The following is a 27,955-nucleotide window of genomic DNA, read 5'->3' as shown; positions in this document are numbered from 1 at the left end:
GTGGCACTTCTGCCTTGGTTCTTATTTGTTTCCTGTGTGCTAGGGTTAGCACTTCTGCCTTGATTTTTACTTGTTGTCTGTGTGCCTGGTTAGCACTTCTGTTGTGTCCCTTGCTTGTTTGCTAGTGTGCCTTCTATTCTGTTCTGCCTAGTCTGCCTTGCCTCATGTTCTGCTTTCTTTGTTCTGCCTTGAGTTCTGCCTAGGTCCTTGTTTATATGCTTGGGTTTACCTTTAGCCCTTGTGTTTTTGTGGGTTCCAGTGCAGCTTTGCCTTTTTGTGTTTTCCTCTGCCTGTGTGTACGTGCCTTCTCTTTTGCCTTCTGCCTTTGTGCTTGGGTTCTAGTTCGGCCTTGCTGCCCATCTGAGTGCCTTTCTTCTAGCTTTACCTGGGTACTCTGTTCCTGCCTAGCCAAGCTCTGCTCCTGTGTACCCTGTTCCTGCCTAGCCAAGTGCTGTTTCTTAGTATTGCCTGTGTGCTTATTGCACTTTGGGTCTGTTCCAGTCCTGCCTGTTTAGTCCAGTTCTAGTTGGAAGGTTCACCTGCTGCTAGTTCGAAGGTTCACCTGCTGCTGCCATTTGTCGGCAGTGGCCCAAGTGCTCACGTTTCCCTGAGTCTATGACAGTTGGCAAAGGCCTCCGAGGTCGTGACAGTTTGCAAAGGCCCCCAGGGTCATGACAGTGCTAAAAACAGTACAACTTAGTAAAAGGGTCCCTTAGTTGAGTTCCTGTTTAATATTTCTGAGTAAAATATGGATGGTCAGTGAAGAGTTCATGAAGATTAGGAAATGCTTGTATGCATTCTAGGAGTGTGCAGTGCAGTTTCTGTTGTTTTTTCACTGTTTTCCTTTGTTTTGTATTAAAAATGAATGGATCAATATTCAAAAGGAGTTAGCATTTACTAGAGGCTGGTAAAAACATACAGCTCCTCTAGCCACCATTATTCAGTGTACTATGGGGGTAATTCTATACAGTAGAAGCTAACACTTAAGGAGAAATTACTTCCATAAATGATTAGAATACTGGCATATACTGTCAGGGCCGGTCTTAGCAACTGCGGGGCCTTGTGTAGACCAGTTCGCTGGGCCCCCCCCCCCCCAGTCCCAACAGCCCTGCCCCTACACAGCCCCGCCCCTTGTTGACAAGATATGTTTTAAACAGTTTCTTTTATTTCAAATAAAGACAAATCAAGCAAAACTTGTATAGAAAAACTAATTCAAACATGAAAAATGCTATACTAGGAAACCTTTGGGTTTAAAAAGCAAAACCCACATAAGGACTAGATAAATGAATTAAAATGAATCCCCTTAATATGTAATACTTGGTAGCAATAATGAAACAGTGATTGAATGTTCAGATAGCAAGCAGCCTGAGCCAACAGATTTATTTTCAACTGAACATAATTAACTTTGTATGAACTTGGCTGCTAATAGTGTGCTGAAGGGGACAATGTTGGCACATTTCGCCACACCCGTTTACCAGCCATGGCGCATATAAACAGTAATCATTGAAAATATTACACCAGTACAGAAGAAAAATAACTTGTTTTCATTATAAATAATTTCTGTAAGCTGTTACAGCTCCAGTATACCCAAAATGACACAAACCAAATTAGCATACAGATTCTGCATGCAGCACAATACCAGAAAAACAGAACATTGCTATGCATTGCAAAATAAGACAGCACATATAAATTCTCAAATTGGACATATTCCAAACACTAAAATGAAAATAAAATGATTTTTTTTTCTACCTTTGTTGTCTTGTGACTTTGTTTTTCTGATCATGTTGGTCCCAGTCTCTGATTCTGCTGCTCTCTATCTGCTCCCTTAACTCCACTTCCAGGGCATCCTTTCCATTTATTTCTTTACTTTCCTCCTTTCTTCTTCATTTCTTGCCCTACATCCATAGGTAAAAACTGGGTCCTCCGTGGACTTGACTGGAGGAGAAATAGAGTGGATCCAGCTTTTGCCTATTTTCTCCGGCCATGTGCAGTTTTTCTCTTCTTTTCCCTTTCCCCCATCTCCGTCAGTATGCATCTCCTTCTTCTCTCTTCCCTCTCCTCCATCCATGTCCAGCATTTCTCCTCTCTCTCCTCCCCTCCATCCATGTACATCTCACTTCATCTCACGTCCTCTCTCTTCCCTGCCCTCCGTCCATATACAGCATTTCAACTCTTCCCTCTCCTCCATCCATGTCCAGAATTTCTCCCTCCCCTCCATCCATGTGCATCTCCTTCCTGTCTTCCCTCATCTCCATCCATGTCCAGCATTTCTCCTGCCCCCCCATCCATGTCCAGCAACTCTCCTCTCTCCCCTGCTCTCCCCACCCATCCATGCCCAGAGATTCTCCTTTGCCTTCCTGTCCTCCCCTCTCATCCACATCCAGTGATTTTCCTCTGTCCCCTGCCCTCCCATCCCATCCATGTCCAGCGATTCTCCTCTGCTCTCCCCTCCATGTCCAGTGACTCACCCACCCCAGCCCCCAACTTAACTTACCCCCCTTTTCAGCCCCCAAGTTTCTGAGGTCCCACCCCCAGCCCCATCTGTGCCCTCAGTTTTCCTCAGCTGCTTTCCTTCCAGCTGCCCTGCGTTAAAAAAGTTGCACCGGCAACTTTTTAAACGCAGGGTGGCTGGAAGGAAAGCAGCTGAGCGACAGTATGGCAGGGAGCATCAGGAAGCGCCGCACGGCCCCTGTAGGCACAAGGCCCTGTGCGACCACTCCTGTTTCCCCTGCCTAAGACCGGCCCTGTATACTGTACGTATGCACATCCATGCATAAATGCCACAAATTTGCCTAAGCATTTCTGTAACTATGTGCATATCTAATATAGTGCATATTTCACAGGTGAACATGCACATAGGCGGCAGGGCCTCTGAGAAGTGGGGGGGGGGGGGGGGGAAATTCCCTGGGCCACTAGCGCCGCAGTCCCCAGTTTCAACTTGCCTACCCTCAGCTCCCTTCTGTCTGCCACCTGGCCCCCTGCATTTAAAAAAAAAATCTCTAACATAGTAACATAGTAGATGACGGCAGAAAAAGACCTGCATGGTCCATCTAGTCTGCCCAAGATAAACTCATATGTGTATACCTTACCTTGAATTTGTACCTGTTTTTTTCAGGGCACAGACCGTATAAGTCTGCCCAGCAGTATTTCCCGCCTCCCAACCACCAGTCCCGCCTCCCATCACCGGCTCTGGTACAGACCGTATAAGTCTGCCCTCCCTTATCCTAGCCTCCCAACCACCAACCCCTCTTCCCCCCACCTGCTCCGCCACCCAATTTCAGCTAAGCTTCTGAGGATCCATTCTTTCTGCACAGGATTCCTTTATGCATATCTCACGGATGTTTGAATTCCGTTACCGTTTTCATCTCCACCACCTCCCGTGGGAGGGCATTCCAAGCGTCCACCACCCTCTCTGTGAAAAAATACTTCCTGACATCTTTCCTGAGCCTGCCCCCCTTCAATCTCATTTCATGTCCTCTCGTTCTACTGCCTTCCCATCTCCGGAAAAGATTTGTTTGCGGATTAATCTAAATCGGCAACGCAGCACCAGCGCCTTCTGTGTGAAAGTGGCAGATCGCCTCAGGTGTTCCCTCACTGTGTGTGTCCCGCCCTTGTGGAAATAGGAAATTACATCAGAGGAGGGCGGGACACAATGAGGGAAGGTCCGAGGCGATCTGCCACTTTCACACAGGCCGCTCACTGGTGCTTCGTTGCCGATTTAGAGATTTTTTTTTTAATGCAGGGGGCCGGATGGCAGACAGAAGGAAGCTGAGGGTAGGCAGGTGGAGACTGGGGACTGTTGTGCCGGCGGCCTGGGAGCAGGAGAGGGAGGCAACAGCAGTAGCGATTGGGGGGGCAGGGTGGCAGCGATCCTTGGGTGGGCCCGGCTCAGTCTCTTGGTGGCCCTGATAGGCAGAGTCTGGGCAGTGCATGGGCAGGACTCACACTTACGTACCATCCATTCAGTGTCCCCCAGTTTGATAGGAAAGGCTTTATTTGGCTAACATTTGAGTGTTAATTAGGTAAATCCTTTTGAATATTGACTCCATAGTCAGAACAACAAAAATTGGACCTTGCTGCAATTATTGTCTCTCTCAATATCAATGCAACTTTTGATCTCATTGATCCTTCTCGACTGTTGAATTTTATCTCCTAGTGGTTAAGGATGCTGTTCTGAATAGTTCCCTACCCCCACCCCCATATCTTCTTAATCACACCTACTCTGTAAAAATACGTAATTTATCTTCCCAGATCTGTTCTTTTAGAAGTGCTCTGGGAACTATCCTAGCTTGTATACTTTTCAACCTATTCCTCTTATTCAGAGCTGAGGACTCAGTATTGATATCTTCATGGACAATATTCAAATTGTCTACTGCTCAGAAAGATTTACAAAGCTTCAATACAAATCTACATACTGTAGCCAGCTGGCATTATACCAAACCCTTACAAAGCCCAAGCAATGTGGGTCTGTCATTGCCAGCCTGTTCCTACTGTCCAGTTTTACAATGACAGTCATCCAGTTGCTCTTTTCAATTGTACCAAAATTCTTGGATGTAAAAATTGTCTCTTCCTCATCCTTTGAATCCCACGTTGCTTCAGTCCTAAACTTCTCTCATTTCAACCTCAGGCAGATTCATACTGTGATGCCTTGTTTTAGTGCAGGAGATTTGAGAACTGTAGCCCTCTCTCTTAAATCATTTAGACTATTGTAATTCTCTATATTTCAGACTTCTTCAACATTTCATCTGAGATGACAACTCTTACAAAATGCAACTGCTAGGCTTCTCACAGGAAAAAATAGATTTAACCATATTGCTCCTGTATTGAAAATACTTCATTGGCTTCCCATTTCATAGTTCTGGGTCTCATACATAAGACACTCCATACTGGTGCTCTTCTCCACCTTTGTGACTTGCTTATTCCTTATTCCCCTTATCCACTGCACTCACAATATACAAATGAGTTGAGTCTTCTTTCCCCCTCTTCCATTTATTTAAACATACTTTGGTCCTGAGACAAGCTCTGCTCAATTTAAAATGACATTAATGATCTGTATCTTTATTTGGGCCTTTGGGGAGATATGAGGCTGCGATTGGGAGGATGGGATGAATCCCAGCACTGTCACTCTGGAGCAGTGGCGTAGGAAGGGGGGCGGTGGGGCGGTCCGCCCCGGGTGCACGTGCTGGGGGGGTGTTGGCGCCGCTGGTTACCTGCTCTCTCTGCCCCGGAACAGGTTACTTCCTGTTCCGGGGCAGAGAAAGCAGGGAACCAACGGAGCCGACACAGCTCCCAGAGACGACGTGCACTCAGCGGGGTGGAGCGCCAGCGGTAAAGATGCACTCCGGGTTGTGTGCGCCTAGGGGGGGGGGGCGCCGTGCTGCACCCGGGGGGGGGGGGGTGCGCAGCAGCGACCCGCCCCGGGTGTCAGCCGGCCTCGCTGCGCCGCTGCTCTGGAGTAGCCTAGTGGTTAGTGCAGTGGACTCTGATTCTGGGGAACTGGGTTTGATTCCCACTGCCACTCTTTGTGACTCTGGGCAAGTCAATTAACTTTCCATTTCTCAGGTATAAATGAGTACCTGTATATACTATGTAAACTGCTTTGAAAGTAGTTACAAAAACCACAGAAAGGTGGTATATCAAGCCCCATTTCCTTTCCCTTTCTTACTAATAGATAGATGGATGTTTTTTCCTGTCTTTCTTTTTGAATTGATTATTGTGAATTGTGTGCTGTTGCAAGGTGGTATATTAAAAATTAAGGGCCCTGTAGCCGCGTTATAGGCATGTTAGCATCTTTAATGCACATTAACCATGTACGCGTGTTAACCATGTACACGCCTACAATATCTCTATAGGCGCCTACACGGTTATCATGCGTGCTAATTGTAGGTATGTTAAAAATGCTAATGCGCCTTAGTAAATAGGGCCTTATATAAATTAAACTAAAATCCCTTTTTGACAAAGGGCCTATTATTTATAAAACTAAAATTGTGAGTTTTTCATTGGCAGATAAGCTCTAAATGCTAACCTTTTATTTAAGTATTAGTTTACTAATCAGTGCCATTCATTTCTTTTCTTTTCAATAAGTAGCAATTAAATGGAGCCCATCACATTTGGCATTTGCTTATTCTTGATCCATTCGGCAGAAATATGCTTTAGAAAGAAATGTAGATGCTTCTCTTTTCATTTCCTCTCTTTTGACAGTTTCTGTTTTTCCACCTGATCTTATCATCACCATTTGAAGATGTGTGCTGGATGCATAATGAAAAGATAGGGCAGACATTTTAATGCCATATGGGGAATTTGCTGCAAATTCATTTTAGAGGTTACCAGTAGCTTGTTTAATGATTTTTGTCTATTACTTTTATAAGTCTCTCTCAACTTACATCCAAGATGCAGGTTCTTGAAGATTATCCCCCAAATTCTCTTAATGGCATCCAAAAATGCATGCAGAAATCTGTGTACACTGCTGCTTGGTGCGCACAAGTTACTCAGTTAACAAGCCAATCGGCACTGATATCTGACCACTAACAATCAATTATCAGCACTAATTGGATGTTATTCATAAAACCCCCTAATACATATTCTAGAAAGTAATGCACTATACTCCAATGTGCACAGCTGCAAAAGGTGTACGATGAGGGTGTGTGTCTAAAATGTATGTGCACTGTTATGGAATCACACCATAAAGGAATATACAATTGCTAATCATAGATGAAAACAAAATGAAAACCACAGAAAATATATCTTTAGCCATATATAGGAGTTATTCTGTAAGATGCTGTCTATTTGTAGGTGGCAAGAAGGCACATAAATAGCGTTTCAGCCACTTATATATGCAGATAACCTCTTATAGGGGCCCTTTTACTAAAGGACATTAAGCCCAAATGCATGCTTAGTATGTGAAAAAGCAAGCTATTTTGCCTGTTAGCACGTGTTAACTTGTGCATTATCTATTGTTAAAAAAAGTTTGGGAGGAGTGCAGTGGCGTAGCCACAGGTGGGCCTGGGTGGGCCAGGGCCCACCCACTTAGGGCTCAGGCCCATCCAACAGTAGCACATGGTAATGAAAATGCTGCTCTCCACAATACTGGCACCTTCGCATGCTCAGTTTTCAGTGCATGCCTCTGCAGACTACCAAGGTGGAGACTGGAGAGAAGCATTTTCCCACCAGCTGAGATATTTTTTTTGATGTGGGGGTGGGGGAGAGAACATTTGGTGCCCACCCACTTCTTGCCTAGGCCCACCCAAAATCTGCTGTCTGGCTACGCCCCTGGAGGAGTGTCATGGGCGATGAATGGGTGTGGAAATGTTAACCAACTAGTTAACCAGCACATTCGACATGGTTCATCACCAAAGAATACTCGATAAAATTGGAATCGGAAGAAAGGTGATTGAATGGTTCAATGGATTCCTGACTACTAGGTCTTATCAAATAAAGATGAATTCCATCCCCTTGGAAAGCAGACTGTGGAGTCCCCCAGGGTTCACTACTTTCTCCAATATTAATCAATCTATTGATGGTCCCCCTTGACCGATCACTGTCCAAACAAGGCTTCAGCCCCTTCATTCATGCTGATGATGTGACAATATTCATTCCTTTCAAGAACTAACAGGTTCTCAGATTGCATAAATACTGTGTAAATCCAGGAATCAGCATTCAAATTAAAATTGAATAGGGAAAAAGCACATTGCCTAATATTAACATTACCACACAATATTGAACGATTCACAAACATCAACACCATGGGTACAACACTCCCACTAGCAGACAAACTCAATATCTCAATTGCAATAAACAATATGTAACTTAGCTTTTGTTTCCTGTTATAGATGATATCGTCTATAACAGGAAACAAAAGCTAAGTTACATAATGTTGCATTACTTTATGAGATATGAACTAAGGAATTCAATGTTTGGATGCTAATCCATTTTAAAGTCATAAAAAAAGCAAAAAAGTAAAAAGTGAAAATAAATTATAATAAAATAGCAAAAATGAGTTCAAATTTCAAGTCATTATAGACCCGTGAAGAGGCAAGGTGAGCTAAGAGTAGATCTGGCTCTTATGAAACGAGACGCCACTGAGGTCTATAAATTTTTACCTTAAAAACCTGCTCTAATTCTGGTTATTGGAAGTATAAGATGCTGGGCTATATGAGACTGTCATCCTTCAAGATATGCATCATGGCCCACAGAATAGTCTTTGGACTCATACCAGAATACATGGCTGGCCTTATAGATGTACTGATACACAATGCTAAAAAAACGCAAGATCCTACCTCACTCTCCACTTTCCCAAATGTCAAGGCCTAAGATACAAATCTACACTTACAACCAGTTTCACATACATCTGCACCAAAACTTGGAACTTTCTATCGAAAGAATTAAAATCCATGAACAACTATCTCACATTCTGAAAACATCTCAAAGCCCACCTATTTAGGAAATTCCGTTCCAATGAAACCACATAGTCAAGGAGATCTCGGCTATCATACCACATCACATGATCACCGAACAAATCAAACCAGGCTTGCACTGATCACAAACAACTTGAAACTTGTTTATCTGATTTACTGTAAGCCACATTGAACTTACCACCAGGTTGTAAAATGTGTGGTATAAATGCAGAAAATAAGTAAATGTTTGCATCAGCACTCACTTACTGGCTAACACTGAGGGGTCCTTTTACTAAGATGCACCAAAAAATGGACTGCACTGGTGTAGATGCGTGTATTGGATGCGCACAGGTCCATTTTTCAGCGCACCTGCAAAAAAAGCCTCATTTTTTTGGCCGAAAATGGACATGCGGCAAAATGAAAATTGGTGCACATCTATTTTGGGCCTAAGACCTTACCGCCACCCATTGAATTAGCGATAAGGTCTCATGCATTAACCGGGCGGTAATAATCAGCATGCATACAATGCCAATTACCACCCGGTTAGCGCCATGCGCTGGAAAATTTTCTGGCGCACATAGCAGATGCATGTAAAAAATGAACTTACTACCTGGGCCATGTGGTAGCTGGGCAGTAGTTCAAAATGGACTTGCGTAGGACATGCGTACGTGCCTACATGGCTTAGTAAAAGGGCCCCTGAGTTAACATGGGAGCAGTTAGTGCCTCCTAAATAGGAGATGGTAAGTACTCCCATGTTAACTTCTTACAGGTAATGGACAAGATTCTATATATCATACCTAAAAATTCAGCACTAAAATGAAATACACCTTTATAGAAAACAACGAGCCCCATCTGTGTGACTAAATTTAGTCGCGGGCAGTTAAGTCAAATAAAACTTGGTGTAAATGACGACACCAAATTATGTGTAGACTGGGTATATTCTATAACAACGCACAGAAATTTTAGAAAGCCCATGGCCCACCCATTTCACGCCCATGGCAATACCCGCTTTTCAACTTTGTGACTTAGAATTTACGCACATCACATTATAGAATACACTTGGACAACTGTGCATGTAAATTCAAATTAATGTCAATAAGTGTCAATAATTGCTCAAGTGGCAATGATTGGTCCTGATTGGCTTGTTAACTAATTAAGTTGCATGGACAAATTCAGAATACGACTGGATTTGTGCAAGCAACTTACGCTATATAGAATCCGGGGGAATGTGTGCTAACACTAACATTAATGTATAACCTGAAAAAAAATGCCTGAATAGTTCTGTGCTGAATCTGGGCAGAGTGAGCAAGGAAAGTAAAAGGGCTTCATAGAATACTGACTGGTGGATAAGTACCTGCTATGATTTGATAGTGTGTACTTCGTTGGTGGGCATGCATATGGGCTGACTTTGGACTGACAGTAGGCAGAGTGCACAACTATGCAAGTGAATTAGAGAAAGTTATAATTTACATATGTTCTAGTACACAATTAGGCGTAGACTTTTACACCAGCTAGAGGGCTGTTGTAAGTGCTCGTGCCTTAAATGCAAGCATGTCTTTGGTCACTTGTGCTAGTATTCTATATAAAAAAAAGTAGACATTTACTTTTCTTTATAGAATAGGCTTACAAGACATGCCAAGATCTGCACATTTGGTAGATGCTGTGCTATAGAATCGCGCTCCATAAGTCAACAAATTGGAAAAGGGGAGCTAAAATACAGAGAAACACAAAAAAAGCAATAAAGGAAAATTAACAATAGTGTATGATTATGCAGCTGGCCTTCAAGGAAATCTGTCTCTCAGAATGCAGATGCATGAAAATCTCAGATTTATTTTGATCACATTATTACAAAGTATACAATATTTCACTTTTTCACATAGAGGTTTTGAGAACATAAAATTCACTAATGATTTGTTTTATTTTTCAGTATATCAAGGCCTTCTACAATGAATCTTGGATAAGCAGATATAACTATCCAATTGATACATCTTTAACCCTTCTTTGGTCTATGACGGTTGCTATTTTTGCCATTGGTGGACTAATAGGGACATTTCTAGTAACTCCAATGGTGAAGACTCTTGGAAGGTAGGCACCATAAAATCAATTTCATTAAATATATTTTACCCAATAGTAATAGCAAAAGTCTTTCAGGAGGTCCTTATGCAACACATATATGAACTAACTCCCATACATATACAGTTTACCATAGACCTCAGCAGAGTCACTTACTGAACTTAAGTTTTTCAATCAGTAAGATTTACACAGCCACCTCCTCGTCAGTCTAATGGTGAAACCATTTTCAAATTTTAGATTAACATTTTCTAAGAATTTTTTATAGATAAATATCTTTTTAAAAAAGATATTTATCTAAAAAGAAATCTTAGAAAAAATTTGGGGGCTGGTGTTTCACTATCACATTTTCAATACTGAGGGACAGGCAAGTTCTGAAAAACTCCAGGGAACTGGAACCTGCCTGTCCCTAGAGATTGAAAATACAATATTGAAGCACCACCCCCTACTGGTAGCAATGCAGTTCGAGGACACCTGCTCAGCTTAAAGGGAACAGTGTTCTCCCTACCACTCTACAGAAGTGCTCTTCTGGGAAGAGGATACAGGCTTAGAACCTCCTGACTTGGTGTCCATTTCTGATATTTAGCATTTTGGACATGTAATCACGACTCCTGTTTGCTCATAGTTTGTACTGTTATGCTCTTTGGAGAGAAGGAATTGTGTACTCTTCAGTACATAGCCTTTTGATGGTTTAACTGTTCAAGCACCATTTAAACTTTTGGTGTGTTAACTATCAAAGCACCGGTCAAAACCTCTGGAAGACTCCTGAAGAAGGTGCTACAGCGTCGAAACACGGCTGTGTTGATTCAATTTGTTGTAATAAACACTACTTTTTACTTACAATCATACGTCTTCCCCATTGTTTGGAAAGAGCCTATCTTCCCCACCCCTCCTCTATTTCCCTGACATTTAGCGCACACATATGGTTGCATTTCTCTCTGCCTCCTCCTAAAATGTATAAAAGCCTGCTCTTCACTGCCCTTCCCTTCAATGCTGTGAAGCCAGTGCGAAGCTCTAGGGGTTGATGCAGAAAGTCACGCTTAAAGTCTTCTGTGTACTTCATCATTGAGACTGAATAGCTAACAGCCTCATTACCATTCGTTTTAATATGCTGTGTGAAAGCATCTTAAGGACAGATTTGCACAGCATTATCTTCTGCATGAAACACTTGTCTGCATTGTGTGGCCATAAAATTGCATGTAGATATCTTCCTAACTGCATGCTTCTACCCACACTTTGGCATCGGCCCCTCAGTTAGGCGCTGGAGGTTTACTTATAATTAAAGAAGAGACAATAAAATTCCATAACACAGAAAAAAGGAGTCAAATGGGGTAAGCAGCTTTGTATCTGTGCATATCAGTTATTTGAGCCTTTTAAGAGAAGCTAAGAGGTTTCTTTGAATTGCACTGGGTAATCTAGAAACAATTTCCAGTTAAAGGGGAACATTAGGTAATGTATGCAAATGGAATCTATAGACATATACTGTGGATTGTCCATTTGAGACAGTTATGTATAAAACCAGCCTGCCATGTGAATGAATGAATTAAAACCTCCTTCACAGTAAATTTTCAATCCATTTATTGTCCTCAGAGTCCTTTGAAACAGTAGTGACACATTGTTTCCATCCTCTTCTAAGTATTTGATTTTCACTGATTTAAGTTCAACCTTTATTGTTAACTGCTGCACATACAACTTGTAAAAACATCAGAATTTAAAATATGTATTAAATAAGATAAAACTGAAATCCTATGAATTCACTGATTAGGCAGCATGTTGACTGACGTGAGCTTCTATAAAGAAAGCACTTAGTTATGCATCGATTGTGTGTATTTCATTAGAAGTGTATTATACACACGTTTGTGTGTGCACATAATGGACCAGGTTCAGTAAACAGAACCCAAATTTTTGTGTCGGAACAAATTGGCGCTCAGGGGCCCTTTTACTAAGGTGCGCCGAAAAATGGGCTGCGCCAGTTTAGGCGCGTGTTTTGGGCACACGCAGATCCATTTTTCAGTGAGCTTGAAAAAAAGACCTTTTAAAATTTTTTTCATGAAAATGGACGTGCGGCAAAATAAAAATTGGCGCGTGTCTATTTTTGGTCTGAGACTTTACCGCCAGCCATTGACTTAGCGGTAAGGTCTCACACGGTAACCATGCAGTAATCGTCTACGTATGTAGAATAATGATTACCACCTGGGTTTTGCCACACACCAGAAAATGTCAAAAATGAAATTACTGCAAGGGCCACGCAGTAGCCAGGCGGTAATTCAAAATTGACATTGAGAATGCATAGGCGCCTATCAGGCTTATTTTCGAAAGTGATCGCCGGTGATTTTCCAACATAAATCGGAAGATGGCCGGCGATCTCTCAAAAGTGGCGAAATTGGTATAATCGAAAGCGGCTTTTTTTGACACCATCGCTGCTTTCCCGTCACCGCGCCAGCAAAAGTTCAAGGGGGCGTGTCAGCGGCGTAGCAAAGGCGGGACATGGGCGGGCATGGCTACCAGATGGCCGGCTTTCGTGGATAATGGAAAAAAAAGCAGCGTTAAGCAGTATTTCGATGGGTTTACTTGGCCCTTTTATTTTCACGACCAAGCCTCAAAAAGGTGCCCCAACTGACCAGATGACCACCGGAGGGAATGGGGGATGACCTCCCCGTACTCCCCCAGTGGTCACCAACCCCCTCCCACACTAAAAAAATAAAAATAAAAACCTTTTTTGCCAGCCTGTATGCCAGCCTCAAATATCATACCCAGCTCCCTGACAGCAGTATGCAGGTCCCTGGAACAGTTTTTAATGGGTGCAGTGCACTTCAGGCAGGCAGACCCAGGTCCATCCCCCACCTACCTGTTACACTTGTGGTGGTAAGTGTTGAGCCCTCCAAACCCACCCAAAACCCACTATCCCCACATGTAGGTGCCCCCCTTCACCCATAAGTGCTATGGTAATGGTGTAGAGTTGTGGGGAGTGGGTTTGGGGGGATTTGGGGGACTCAGCTCCCAAGGTAAGGGAGCTATGCACCTGGGAGCTTTTTTTGTATTTTTAAAAAATTTTTAGAAGTGCCCCCTAGGGTGCCCGGTTGGTGTCCTGGCATGTGAGGGGGACCAATGCACTACAAAAGCTGGCTCCTCCCATGACCAAATGCCTTGGATTTTGACGGGTTTGAGATGGCCAGCATTTTTTTCCATTATCACTGAAAAACAAAACCGGCGATCTCAAACCTGGCGAACTCTGGCATTTGGCCGGGCTAAACCGTATTATCGAAAAAAAGATGGCCGGCCATCTTTTTCGATAATACGTTTCCGGCCAGCTGTTGCGCCGCCGCCAAAATAGATCTTGCTGGCGACGTTCGATTATGCTTCCCCACGTGGCTTAGTAATAGGGCACCTCAGGCACTAAAGTCCCATTAAAGCACTGGTCACTATTTCCAACTTGGTAAATATTGCTCAGAAGAAATGGGATGCAAATGAGCTGGTCACAAAAACAGTGGGCAGCTCAGTAGGGGGGGAGCCAATCAGTCTGCCGAGCTTGGACAGAGCACCCAATCGCTAAGCGTGTCTGCTCTGTGCATGCTACAGATGGCTTTCATACACGCACACAAGGGATTTACACTAGCTTTTCATTGGCATAAATGGACACGCATAGATTCAGTCACATTAACTGCACCTAAGCATATTCTAAATACCGTGCATAGATTTACATGCGGTATTTAGAATACAGTTAGGTGTGATTGCCTTGCGTGCATTAATTTTATGCACCATATATAGAATCGGGCCCTTGATGTATAACGAGGAGCTGCTGTGCTGCCTCCCTCCCTGTAAGAACCATTGTCATGTGATCTGAATTTTAATATCACAGCATCCGCACCAAAGTATTATCTTTCTAACAACAATACATCCTGCACGTATTTTTTTTTACAGAAAGAAAAAAAGCTTTTTTAAGGACAGTTCAAGCAGAGGCCACAGTTTGTTGGGACTGTGGCGTAAATCCCGATGGCTAAATTAGGCGCAAAGCGGGTGTATTCTACAATCATGCACATAGATTGTAGAAGCACACACACCCCACCTATGGCCATGCCCCTTCTTATCTATGTGACTTAGAATTCAGGCACACCACCTTACAGAATACACATAACGAGTTGTGTATATAAATCTTAATGCCAAATAGTGCTGATAATTGCTTAACATCCAATTAATAGCGCTGATTAGCTAGTTAACCAATTAAGTTATGCACATTGTTATATAATATGCTTCGATTTCTGCATGGAAATCGAAGTGCGATATATAGAATTTGGGGGAAAACCACTGCGTGCTGGAACCACCATTTTAGATACATTCAAATACTTGGGAGTTTTAATTGACTATCACCTTCAGTTTGAGGATCAGGTTTCCAGTGTTCTAAAAAAGGGGGTTTTGCATTCTCTGTCACTTACCTGCTGTTAAACACTTCCTTGATAAAACCAGTTTACATACTATGTGGAGTGGAGGAGTGGCCTAGTGGTTAAAGCACCAGTCTTGCAATGCAGAGGTGGCCAGTTAAAATCCCACTGCTGCTCCTTGTGATCCTGGGCAAGTCACTTAACCCTCCATTGCCTTAGGTACAAACTTAGATTGTGAGCTCTCCTGGGACAGAGAAATATCCAGTGTACCCGAATGTAACTCACCTTGAGCTACTACTGAAAAAAACAGGTGTGAGCAAAATCTAAATAAATAATGCAACAGGTGTTACTGATTTCTTACCTGGATTATGGAAATGTGATCTATCCAGTATATGTGCTTCTAACTTGAGATGTTTACTCATCTATTGGATAATGCTTGAAAATATGACCATGTATCAATGGCTATATAGACTCAGGCTGCACATACTGCAGCGGGACATGTTTATCCACTCCTACTGTAGCTGAGATAATATTAAACCATCTCTCTGACCTCATGTGCAACTTTCTTCAAATCAGTCACCTTACTTTCTAACTCTTCCTACTTTCTTACCCATCTATATGTTACAACTTTGCCTTACCCTTCACTACCAATTATAATGTTCTATTACATATTGTGTTGACATTGCAAAGAGTATACCATGCCATATTTTGTATTGTTAGTTGAATATTTTTACTACTGTAGCTGCCTATTGCTCATGTTTGATAGAAACATAGAAACATGACGGCAGATAAAGGCCATATGACCCATCCAGTCTGCCCATCCTCTGTAACCCCTAATTCTTCCTGTTCCTAAGCGATCCCACATGCTTATCCCATGCCTTTTTAAATTCTGGAACAGTCCTAGACTCCACCACCCTTTCTGTGAAATAATACTTCCTTAGGTTACTTCTAAGCCTATTCCCTCTTAACTTTGTCATATGCCCCCTCATTCCAGAGCTCTCCTTCATTTGAAAAAGGCTCTCTTCCTGTACATAAATGCCCTTGAGATATTTAAACGTTTCTATCATGTCAACTCTCTCCCTCCTCTCTTCCAGCGTATACATGTTGAGGTTCATAAGCCTGTCTTTATAATTTTTGCATTCAAGACTGCTTACTAATTTTGTAGCCGCCCTCTGGACCAACTCCATCCTGTTTATATCTTTCTATAGGTGCGGTCTCCAGAACTGCACGCAGTACTCCAAATGGGGCCTCACTAGAGACTTATACAATAGCACTATCACCTCCTTTTTCCTGCTGCTCATGCCTCTCTTTATGCACCCAAGCATCCTTCTGGCTTTGGCCATCGCTTTTTCTACCTGTTTGGAAGCTTTAAGTCATCAGACACAATCACCCCCAAGTCCCGCTCTTCCTTCGTACACTGAAACACTTCACCCCCTATACTGTACCGTTGCCTCAGATTTTTATGACCCAAGTGCATGACCCTGCATTTTTTGGGATTAAACCTTAGTTGCCAAATATCGGTCCATTCCTCTAGCTTTGCTAGGTCCTTCCTCATGTCATTCACACCCTCTTGCAGATCTATTCTTACTGTACACCTCCTTGAGTGAATTCCTTCAAAAAGGTGGTAAATAAATCCTAATAAATAAATAAATAAAAATAAAATTATTGGATTCAGTTCAAGCTCTTGATACTGTCTCATAAAGTATTTTATGAAAATATGTCTCGATACTTGTGATTCCTACTCTGTCTAGGGCCTTAAGATCAATGTCACAAGACAGGATGGTCATTCCTTCTCCTGCATACGCTCACTTCTTTTGTTTGGTGCCTGCTCTCTGGCAGTGGCGTACCAAGGGGGGGGGCGGTCCGCCCCGGGTGCACGCCACTGGGGGGTGCCGCGGCACGTGCCTGTCGGCTGAGTCCGAGTTTGCTAACTTCGTTCGTTTGTTCGCTGCAGCTCCCTCTGCCCCGGAACAGGTTACAGGATGGGGGGGGGGGGGGGGGTGTCATTTCGCCGGGGGGGGGGGAGGTGTCATTTCATAGGGGGAGTGCATCGGCGATCGGCCCCGGGTGTCATGCAGGCTAGGAACGCCACTGCTCTCTGGAATCAACTTCCTAGAGAAATTCATGCAGAGGGATCATTGAAAAAGTTCAAAAGACTGCTATTTTTCTTTTGTCCAGGAGTTTGGGTTGCTGTATGTTCGGGGGCGGGAGGGAGACTCATTAAAGTGTATCTACATGATAGTTTTTAACTTTTGCTGTAATATTCTTGTATGCATGATATAGATATGGCTTATCTGTGGGGCCCTTTTACTAATCTGCAGTAAAAACTAGCCATAGCATGCCCTTGCATGGGATTTTCCTATGCGCTAAGGCCATTTTTACAGGAGTAGTAAAATGGCCAATTTTTTTATTTTTTTGTATTAATGGCCGCGAGCTAATGTTGGTATTAGTGCATAGTCATGTAAAAAAATTTCTGCAGTAGCACTTACCAACAACTATTTTGTAGGCAGTAAGGGCTCACACAGTAATCCTGAGCTAACCAGTTAGCAGGCGGTAATGTAGCTACACCTACTAGTTAGTGCAGGAATGCCTGATCTCTAACCCCTGACATGCCCCCCCCCCCCCCATCCAAGAAAAACTAAAAAATATTTTTTAGTGCATGGTTAGAGTGCACTGATCTGGATGATACTGCAGGACTTCTGTGTGCATCCCATGTTATTTATTTATTTGGATTTTACTTACACCTTTTTCAGTAGTAGCTCAAGATGAGTTATATTCAGGTAGGCTGGATATTTCTCTGTCCCAGGAGGGCTCACAATCTAAGTTTTACCTGAGGCAATGAAGGGTTAAGTGACTTGCCCAAGATCACAAGGAGCAGCAGCAGGATTTGAACTGGCCACCTCTGGATTGCCAGACCGGTGCTCTAACCACTAGGTCACTCCAGGGCGCCAAGAGACTAGGCCGGGCCCGGGGCAAGGCTGCCCCGCCTCTGCCCCCCGCTGCCCCCCCCGCCGCTGCCGCCCCCCATCGCTCCCCCTGCCACTGCCTCCCCCGCCGCTGCAGTCCGTGGTCTCACCTGCCTGCCTCCATAGCTCCAGGCCCCCTGCATTCAAAGCGGCAGTCACATATCGCCTCTCTTCTGGCCTTCCCTCCCTGGGTCCCGCCCTCGTCTGATGTAACTTCCGGTTTCCGTGAGGGCGGGACACAGGGAGGGAAGGCCAGAAGAGAGGCGATCTGCGACTGCCGCTTTGAATGCAGGGGGCCTGGAGCCGAGGAGGCAGGCAGGTGAAACCGGGGACTGCAGCGCTGGCGGCCTGACCCCGGCGCCAGGCCCCCCTTGAAGGCCCGGGCCCGGGGAATTTTGCCCCCCTGCCCCCCCCCCTCTCGGCGGCCCTGGGTCACTGCTACTGTAATCTGCATTAAGCATGTGGTAGCACTTAACATAGCTTAGTAAATGAGCCCCTTTGTTTGGTGTTCCTTTCTTTTTTTCTAACTGCCTTTTATAATATTGTAAACCCCCATGATCACTGAAGGCCAGGCAGCATAGCAAATTTTAATAAACGATAAATGATTTCTATATAGACATTTCAAAGTAAAGGTTTCATTTGTATCTAAATCCCGCCAGGGGAGTAGCCAGGCACCCAATTTTGGGTGGGCCTGGGTGACTCTGGGCAAGTCACTTAACCCTCCATTGCCCCATGTAAGCCGCATTGAGCCTGCCATGAGTGGGAAAGCGCGGGGTACAAATGTAACAAAAAAAGATGGGTGGGCAGAAGAACTCCGTCCTGTCCCACAAGTAATTTGGTCTCTCCTTCTCTCGCCTGCATGCCATATGATCTCTCAAATATCCCCCCCTCCCCCACATACCTTTTAAATAGCAGATGTTCACCAGCAGCGAGCAGCAACTAATATGCACTGCTCATGCTGGCCCCACGCCTTCCCTCTGATGCAACTTCCTGTTTCCACATAGGTGGGAATACATCAGAAGGAAGGCTGTGGGGCTGGTGCGAACAGTATGTGTCAGTTGCTGCCCACCGCAGGCGAAGATCTGCTATTTACAAGGTATGCAGGAGGGACAGTTGTTGGAAGTTTTCAGCTGGTGGGGCTTGTAGTAGGTGTCATTATGTACATCGGTGTTATTGGCAATGCAGTTTTCTCTGCATGGGACAATGTTAGGCATTCCCCTAACAGTTACCATAGATGCTTTGCTGTTATGGCTCATTAGGTTTTGTATCTAATGTATGGTACCTGCTAATTTTTACCAAATTTAGGCTTCTTTTACAAATCAGCGCTATTGATTCTCGGTGCGGCAAATGAGAGGAAGCCCATTCAATTCCTATGGGCTTCCTCTCATTTGCCGCACAGAAATCGCTAGCGTGGCTTTGTAAAAGAGGCCTTTTGTAAAGGGCCCCTAAAAGTTTCAAGTTATATTCTTTTATTTTGATCTTTCCTTTTAATACTGGATTGCCCTTGAGATACACCTGAATTTGGATGAGATCAGCTTAAAAAGTGATACACTGCACAGTTCTGGGAAATCTCTGTTTCAGCTAAAGCATAAAGGTGATTATACATTTTTAAAGAGTTCAGAGATGTTCTTCCCTGTCAGTAGGTTAATAGAGAAGTTAGGAGACTGTGAAAAAGAGATTTCTGTCAGATATTAACTTGTAGTTGCCCGAGATATTTGTTGCTGATTTCCTCTTAATTGCTTTAGTGACGCTTATAGAAATAAGGGGTCCTTTTACTAAGCTGCAATAAAAAGTGATCTGCGGTAGTGTGTGTGTGTGTTTATGGCATGTGCTGGGCCATTTTTTACTGTAGCTGGGAAAAAGACATTTTTCAATGGGTCAGTAAATGGCTGTGCGCTAAAATTAAAGGTAGCACGTGGCTTTTTACTGCCTGAGCCCTTACCGCCAGCCATTGACCTAGCGGTAAGGGCTCACGTGCTACTCGCGTGGTAATCATGCAGCATGTGCCAATGTGGGCATGCTGCCAATTACCGCCAGGAACGCCCCCCCCATGGTAGAAAATTGAAAATGATTTTCTACCATGGGAGCCAGCGCCGCCAACTTCAGAATTACCGCCGGGTGCCCACACTACCCCAGCAGAAATGCTTAGTAAAAGGATCCCTTAATGTTCTTAAAAAATGAAGAACATGATATCCTTAACTCTAAATCAGATATTGCATCTTAGTAAGGCAGAGAAAATTTTAAGCAGTCGTATTAAAATCTGAAGCAACTTTACAAAAGTGGGCTTCATTTGGAGAATCTCTCTATATAAAAGGCAACCCCAACGTTCTGAAGCCTCCACGGAAGTTGAGGCGCCCGAGATATCCGGTGTGCACTGGAGTGTCTGCACCGCCCTCGCGTCAAAACGTCATGACGTCGAGGGCGGAGCTATGACACTCAACGAGGGCCGAAACGGAAACGCCACAGCGAACAAGGCAAGTAGCTCGGAGGGACGGAGGGAGGGGGCCCCTTGCTAGCGCCTGTTTCATTCCGCTCAGAAACGGGCATTTTTTCCTAGTAGCACATAAAGCACAAAAATACATACTGGACTACATGGAAAAGTTTATATAAATTCCTCATTAATGAGCTGCTGCAACGTAAAAAGATTTTGCAGGCTTTAAATTTTCTTACATGCTTCAAGCCAACTGGTGAAGCAAGGTATCAAGTTTAGTAAAGTCAAGTCATTTTTACAAAAGAAAGGAGAAATAGAACAACGCCCCCCCCCCCCCCCACAAAAAAAAAACATGTCTGAGTGAGATGTAGTTGTTTTGTTTTTGTTTGCACCTAGAAGACTGGTGGAGTGCTTGACAGTTAATTTTTAAAGCAAAGAAGTGCAGAGTGATGCATTTGGGGGTGCAGAAACCCTATGGAGCTATATGTGATAGAAGGTGTAGTGGCTGATATGCATGGACCAGGAGAGGGACCTCAAGTTTTAAGGATCTCGAGGCGATGAAACAATGCAACAAGGTGGCGTTCAAAGCTAGAAGGAAATTAGGCTGCATAGGGAGGGGCATAACCAACAGAAAGGAGGATGTGATAATGCCACTGTACAGGTCATTGAGGCCTCAGAGTACTGTGTTCAACTTTGGAGTCTGTTGTATCTCAGAAAGAATATAAAGCAGATATAGGCAGAGCAGAGAAAAGCAACCAAAATGGTAAGAAGTCTCCATCATAAAACACATGAGAAGGAACCTGAGATCCTAAACATGAATGCGTTAGAGGAAAAGAGAGAGTGAGGAGATAAGATACAGGTATTAATGAACAGATAAGCCTTTCCCAAAGGAGGGAAGCTGTAGAACTAGAGGACATCATATAAAGCTACAAGGAGGTAGAATCAAAAGCAACAGCAGGAAATAGTTTTTCACACAAGGGATGGTGGTGCCTCATATGCCATCCTGGAAGATGATGGAAGGAAAAACATGCAGGAATTCAAAAAGGAGTGTGCTAGACACACTAGAAGGGTAATTCTATCACTGGACGCCTGCAGTTAAGTGTGCCTTGTGCATATCTATTTTAGCACATAACTGCAAGGGGGCATACATGGGGGTTTGGGCATGTTTCCAGCTTATGGGCATAATTTATAGAATAGTATAAGTTATCAGCCGGATTCTATAAATAGTGTCCACATTTGGCGTCATTTATAGAATCCAGTTAAATATTCCCTCCCACTGAGTTTTTACTTTACTCAACCTCACTCTGAATTACAGGTTTTTCTGAAAGAAAATTCTCAAGATGAGGAAGTTCCAGAAAAATATAGTGATTGTTTTCATACGTAACCAGACATTTACATGGAAACTTAAGGAGAAGTGAAGCATCCTAACCTAAGACCCTATTTACTAAGGTGTGCTAGCAATTCTAGAGCATGTTAATGCTAGAGACACCTATATATTCCTGTGGGTGTCTCTTGCACTAGTGCACACTAAACATGCTAGTGTGCCTATACACAGTTTAGTAAACAGGGCCCCTAAAGTCTTATCCCCCCCCCCCCCCCCCCGATAATCAGCCAGCAACGGTCAGCTTTTTTTTAAACACTGGCCATTGCCGGCTAAATTAGCCCCCAGTATTCTATGCTGAGCCATGTCCAGGCACTGGCACTGAATATTGAGGGCTACATGTGGGTGGGCTGGGCAATGGATTTTATGTGGGGCCAGTCGATATTGAGCCTGGGCCCACATAAGGGTTAGGCGGGCTCGGGCTGAATATTGGGCAGGTCCTGGACCCTCATAAGGTTTTGTTTTTTAAAATTGAACCCCCCCAGCCCCCAACGTATCGCATCCACTCTCACTCCCCCTCCAAACCCATGGCTACAAGCCAATTCACCTCCAAACACCACCTGATCCCCAAGAGTTCAGGTAGGTTTCCCCGGGCCTACTTTAATCCCTGTTGGTCCAGTGGTGGTCATTGGGGCTAAGAGCAGAGCCCCCTTGTTCTTTCCCCTTATGGCACCGTTGCAAAATGGCTGCCACGACCTCTCACGGCAGCTCACAGAACTTCATGTAGTTCTGCGAGCTGCAACAAGAGTCACGGCAGCCATTTTGGGAATCTGCTACAAAGGGCAGGAGTGAGGGGGCTGTGCTCCTGCCCCCAATGACCACCAGTGGACTACCAAGGATTAAAGTAGGCCCAGGGGGCCTACCTGAACTATGGAGGAGTGGGGGTTGGGACAGGTGGCATTTGGGGGGACGGGGAGTGGCTTCTGGCCATGGGTTAAGAGAGGAGGCGATGGGATGGGATGCGACACATTGGGGGCTGGGGATACTTCAATTTAAAAAAAAAAAGCTTAAGCGGGTCCAGGACCGGCCTGATATTTAGCTGGGGCCCGTATAAATTTAAGTGGGTGAATTTAGGGCAACTTTTGAGTTGATTATCACCGGCACCCGCATAAGTTCTGGCTCCTCCCAAACAAGTCCCCCAACTCGCCCTGACCAGCCCACATTTTTGGGAGCCAATCAGAGGCGATATTCAGCGGTTGGGTGGCGACAGGCTATTTAAGTGGGCCACAGCCTTTCTAGCCTACTTAAATTGCTTTGAATATCAGCCTGTTAGACTTCAGCTACAGAAAGGCTTTTCTTCTTTACTCTGTTGGCCTGGCCTTGTCAGGAAATGTCATACTAGCCTGTCCAGAATAAAGCAATTTTTTAAAAAGAAAAATAAGCTTTTAACATGGCCAACTTCTGCTCCTTGGACTGAAAAGTAACAAGTAGGGTTGCTCTGTAAATAATCAAATCTTGTGAGGATTCTAGAAACTTAGAAATATTCAGGCTACCTGGAGAATTAATTAAGTCCAAAGCTCCTTCATTTACTGTCCTTGAGGCTTTAGGTAAATAATAAATATTACCGATAGCCACTGTCTCTGATTGAGGAAACTTCAAAATATCTTTTAAATTTATTTTAAAAACCTCAAGGGGAGCTAAATAATGCATAACAGGAAAATTTAATATCTTCAGATTCTGAGCCCTGGATACATTCTCTATTCAGCCAAATTTCTTTAGTAGCAGATGCAATTGCAGAATGCAAAGTAGTAAGCCAGGCCTCAGTCTTAGTTAAGCAGTGTTCAACACTCACAATTCTCTTATCATGATCAGAAAGTTTTGCAAAGGCATCTTCAAAAAACATACATAACTCAGCTAATTTATCCTTTAACACTTTTTCCATCCATACAACTGGCTCCCAGACATCTTAAAGATCTCATCAGTAAGGGGGAAAGAAGACGTTCCAGTCAATAAGTCACTATTTGATGATGTAGTTGATATCAATTTAACAGGAATAGAGAGAGTTACAATGTTATTTGAATTAAGCATTAGGAAATCAAGATATTGACCCCTCTCCCCGAGGCTTGTCTTCAACGAGCATCAAAATACCCTCAAAGAAAAACAGCAGTGATGACCAAGGGGAGAAAATGATAAACAACTCAGGAGAGCACCTTGGTTCAAAGATTTATTGTATAACTATTTGTTCATCGTGAGTGCCTTAATTCCTATTGGGCTATACCTAAGTCTTTGATCGCTCCACGGTGCAGTTGCTCCTTGAATATTGTGTGCAATTCTGGTCACCATATCTCAAAAAAGATGTGGTGGAATTAGAAAAGGTACAGAGAAGGTTGATGAAGATGATAAAGGGGATGGGATGACTTCCCAATGAGCAAAGGCTGAAGCAGCGAGGGCTCTTCAGCTTGGAGAAAAGACAGCTATGATAGAGGTCAATAAAATAATAAGTAGAGTGGAATGGGTAGACGTGAATCGCTTGTTTACTCTTTCCAAAAATACTAGGACTAGGGAGCATGCAATGAAGCTACTAAGTAGTATATTAAAACAAATCAGAGAAAATATTTCTTTACTCAATGTGTAATTAAACTCAGGAATTTGTTGCTAGAGAATGTGGTAAAAGCAGTTAGCTTAGCGGGGTTTTAAAAAGGTTTGAATATCTTCCTAAAAGAAAAGTCCATAAGCCATTATTAAGATGGACTTGGGAAAATCCACTGATTATTTCTAGGATAAGCGACATAATATGTATTGTACTATTTTCGGATCTTGCCAGCTACTTGTGTACTGGATTGGCCACTGTTGGAAACAAGATACTGGGCTTGATGGACCTTTGGTCTGTCCCAGTATAGCAATGTGTATATTCTTATGTTCACGCACCCATGGCCACATTCTGTAGTAGGACAGACAGACAGACAATATGTAGGCAAGAGAGATCCTCCTGATGATGTCATTCACAGTGCTCCTGTCCACAGAAGCATCTGCAGCCCTGCACTGACTTTCAGACCACCAATGTATCCCAGGTATTTCGCTATAGAGAAGACTATTTGTAGGCAAGTGAGATCCTCCTAATGATGTAACTCACAGTGCTCCTGTTCAAGGAAATGCCAGCAGCTCTGCAATGACTCTCAACCTACCTTTTTTCTATCTATATATAACCCTTTTTTGCTCAGGAGGTTGTTGGCCCAGATGATCCATTCACTCCAAACTCTTCTTGCACTCAACAAGTTAGTCCAAGCCAGAATTTAAGTTCTGAAACAAAGGGATTACTTAAATTTGTATTCTTCGGACAAACAAATGGACAGCTTCTCACAATAACAATATTTACAGGCAAAGGTAGAAAAAATGTTTTGCAATACTTGCAGCCTCCAGTAAGTTTCTTGATGGACACTCTCCTTGATAGAGGTTCCTTATAAAAGTCCTTTTTACAGCTTTACTCCATCTGAGGCTCGCTCTCTCCCCAAACAGAGGCGTCTTTGTAATTTTCCTGTTGGTTCCTTCAAGTTTCTTTGAATCTTATAGTACAAAGTTCTTAGTAGTTGGGTCCTTCCACAATTGAATTCAGCTGCTAGGATTCTTTATCCTTGCAGATCTTTAGGTACTCTCCTCTAGTCTTTTCTGTTCCTTGATCTTTCAGTATTTCTCTCCTTTTCTTCTTGAAAGAATGTGGTTCCCTGTTCCAGCTATCATTTATGGCAAGTACAGCAGCTTTATAGGCTCAGTTACAGCTCCCACTTCCTTTTTTTTCTTCAAGTGCAGATTCCTTCTTCCCTTTACAGTAGTGGTACAATGAGCCAAGGAAGCAGGAGCCAAAGACAAGGGATTTGAAACTGGGATCGGTATTTATAGCAGCACAGTTTTCCTTTAAGAGATGTCTCCTTCTGCAATTGTTCCAGAAGCTGTGGGGATATGTAAAAGTCAAAGTCCATTAGTCTGGCAGAGGTTTCCACAAAATCAATACCCTATGGAGTTCCCTCAAGTGTCAAATATTTATGTTGGTAATAGATGTTGAAATCTGGCACCAAAAAAGGTGAACTTAATTTTCTCCATTTAGGGGTCAGGCCATTTCCCTAGCTCTAAATCTAATAAACATTGATTAGTTGACTTTGCACACAATGGCAGGAAAAACAATTCAAAGCAGATAAATTGGCATTACAATAAATAGTACATACATAAATCATATATGTAGAAATATAAATAGATAACTAAAAACCTCAATAAACAATATAAAACATACACTGACCAGATATCAACCACTTTTATCTTTTTTCATAGTAACCTATAATTAAAACATGCAAACATTTAAAAACAGAACCAGCATCAAATTCTTCACTCAAGGAAGTCCAGCATAGATCAAATATCCAATACGTTTTGGCCAACATCTGCCTCAGGAGTCTTAACTGAAAAGAGCAAGGTGCTGAAAAAGGCCAAACCAAAAGTCCACTAAAGGGCTCAATGCCTATAAAAAAAAATAAAATCCTTTTATCAAAAACAAATAATGAGAAATGAAAACAACAATAAAAATAAAAACAAACACTACACTAATAGGAAAAAAAAACAATTAATCTCCTCTTTTATACAAGAAAACATCCTAAAAAAACTTTACCTCAAAGGGAAAATATGTTCTGAAAGGCATGCTGCCATTATCTGCGTAGCTCTTTAACAAATCAAATTATACCTATTAGTAATAGAAATTAAAAAAAATATCAGAATTTAAAAGATATGCAAAAAAATGCAAAAGCAATATGATCATATATTTTTTTAAATCACAACATGTGGTCCACCAGCAAACAAAATTTAACATCCCATATCTCACAAAAAAACAAATTTGTATGTGTTAAAACAGGTCATGCCCACAAGGATACCGGCTACATTATAAGGGCAAAACAGCCAGTGGCACTACAATATTCATAAGTATAAACTTTTTAAACACTATATAGATAATTTAACAAATCTAAAAAAAGTACCAAACTCAATTCCTAAATTCTCTAGAAATGCCAACGGTTAATTTTTTTTTTTTATTTAATATTTCTCACAGTTACTTGCCAATGTAAAGACAAGTTTAACAGGTTGTGCAGTCAACTAGTATCACTGAGCGTGATATTATAAAACACTAATTGAAAAAATTATTTTAAAAAAACTGTCAATTTTTCTGTAGGAGAAACTAATACACCCCTGCCCCCTTCATAAGAAAGAAGAATCTAATACCTTCTTTATCTTTAAAGAAGACAAACAGAACTTGCTGCTCTGAGTCTACAAAAATAATTCTGTGTGGAGGAGATATCAGCACAGCACAGCTGATTGACAGCTGCAAAGAGATCACAACAGTAAAATAAGAAAAATAAGACATTTTCTCTCAAAATCACTAAGATGTCCTTTTACCAAACAGCGGCATCTGGATTTGCCGCACACCGAGGCCCCCTTTTACCGCAGCGAGTAAAAGGCTTTTTTTCTTTTAAAAAAGGAAATGGCTGTGTGGTAAGTTAAACTATTTAGGAGGTAGTACAGACTCCCACGCTAACCTCATAGTAACCAGGCAACGCATGGTGCAGCCTGTTACTGACGGGTAAGCCCCCGGCGCTAAAATATATATATTTTTTCCAAGCACTGGAAATGGCACACAGCACATGTTGGAATTGCTGCTGGGCTCCTTTGGTAATCCAGCAGTTGGACCGATTTCTGCACAGAATTGCCACAGTAGCCCTACTGCGGCTTTGTAAAAGATGCCCTAATAACCTATTAAAAAAGGGGGCCCCCTTTTTACCCCTTATGTTATGTTGGTAGACCTTTGAACAAAAGTCCTATCTCCCTCTCAACTGATTTCAAATGGTAAGAGCCTCTGACAGTCCCCACGTCTCCCTTCTTTTAAGCCTGATCTGCTAAAAGCATTGTTCCCCACATTCCCCCTCTTCCTTGCCTGCTGTCAAAAACTATGTCCCTCTTTGCTTCTTCTCTGCACTACTGAAATCAAATGGATAAGCCGTAGTGCCAATTGCTGTGTAAATGTATATTCAGCAGTTCTACTTAAACACAGGTCACCACTGAATATATGAGTGTGAAGATTGCTTTTCTATTGAATATTGAGATAGGAATTGAGATGTTTAAGGTCAAGATGCTGAAAATTCCATTAGTATTTTACAAAAGGATTTGCCAAATATGGAGTCTTTTGTAAAATACTATAAGGGCTTGTGTATTTGCTAGCACTCCAGTAGGAACGGCAGTTTTAAAAAAAACTGCATGTCAGAAAAAAGAGCATTTGCTTTCCCCAAGTTTCTACATGTGCAGTTTCTTTAAATTGCACTTTCCAATAGCATGGATCCCCTAATTCTCCTTCAATAAAGTCAGAT

The 27,955-nt window shown here is 42.8% G+C and overlaps 1 protein-coding gene across 1 annotated transcript in view; it reads left to right on the top strand.

Annotated features, from left to right (window-relative positions):
- SLC2A9 (solute carrier family 2 member 9) overlaps positions 1-27,955 on the top strand; it is a 200,305-nt gene that overhangs the window by 36,325 nt on the left and 136,025 nt on the right. The window contains exon 4 of the mRNA XM_030191186.1: positions 10,321-10,478. Coding sequence (XP_030047046.1) covers positions 10,321-10,478 — 158 coding nt within the window. The remainder of the gene's footprint in view (positions 1-10,320; positions 10,479-27,955) is intronic.

The sequence above is a fragment of the Microcaecilia unicolor genome, chromosome 2 (genome assembly GCF_901765095.1).
Source record: "Microcaecilia unicolor chromosome 2, aMicUni1.1, whole genome shotgun sequence".
Classification (NCBI taxonomy): Eukaryota; Metazoa; Chordata; class Amphibia; order Gymnophiona; family Siphonopidae; genus Microcaecilia; species Microcaecilia unicolor.
This window is presented reverse-complemented; position numbering and strand designations above follow the sequence as displayed.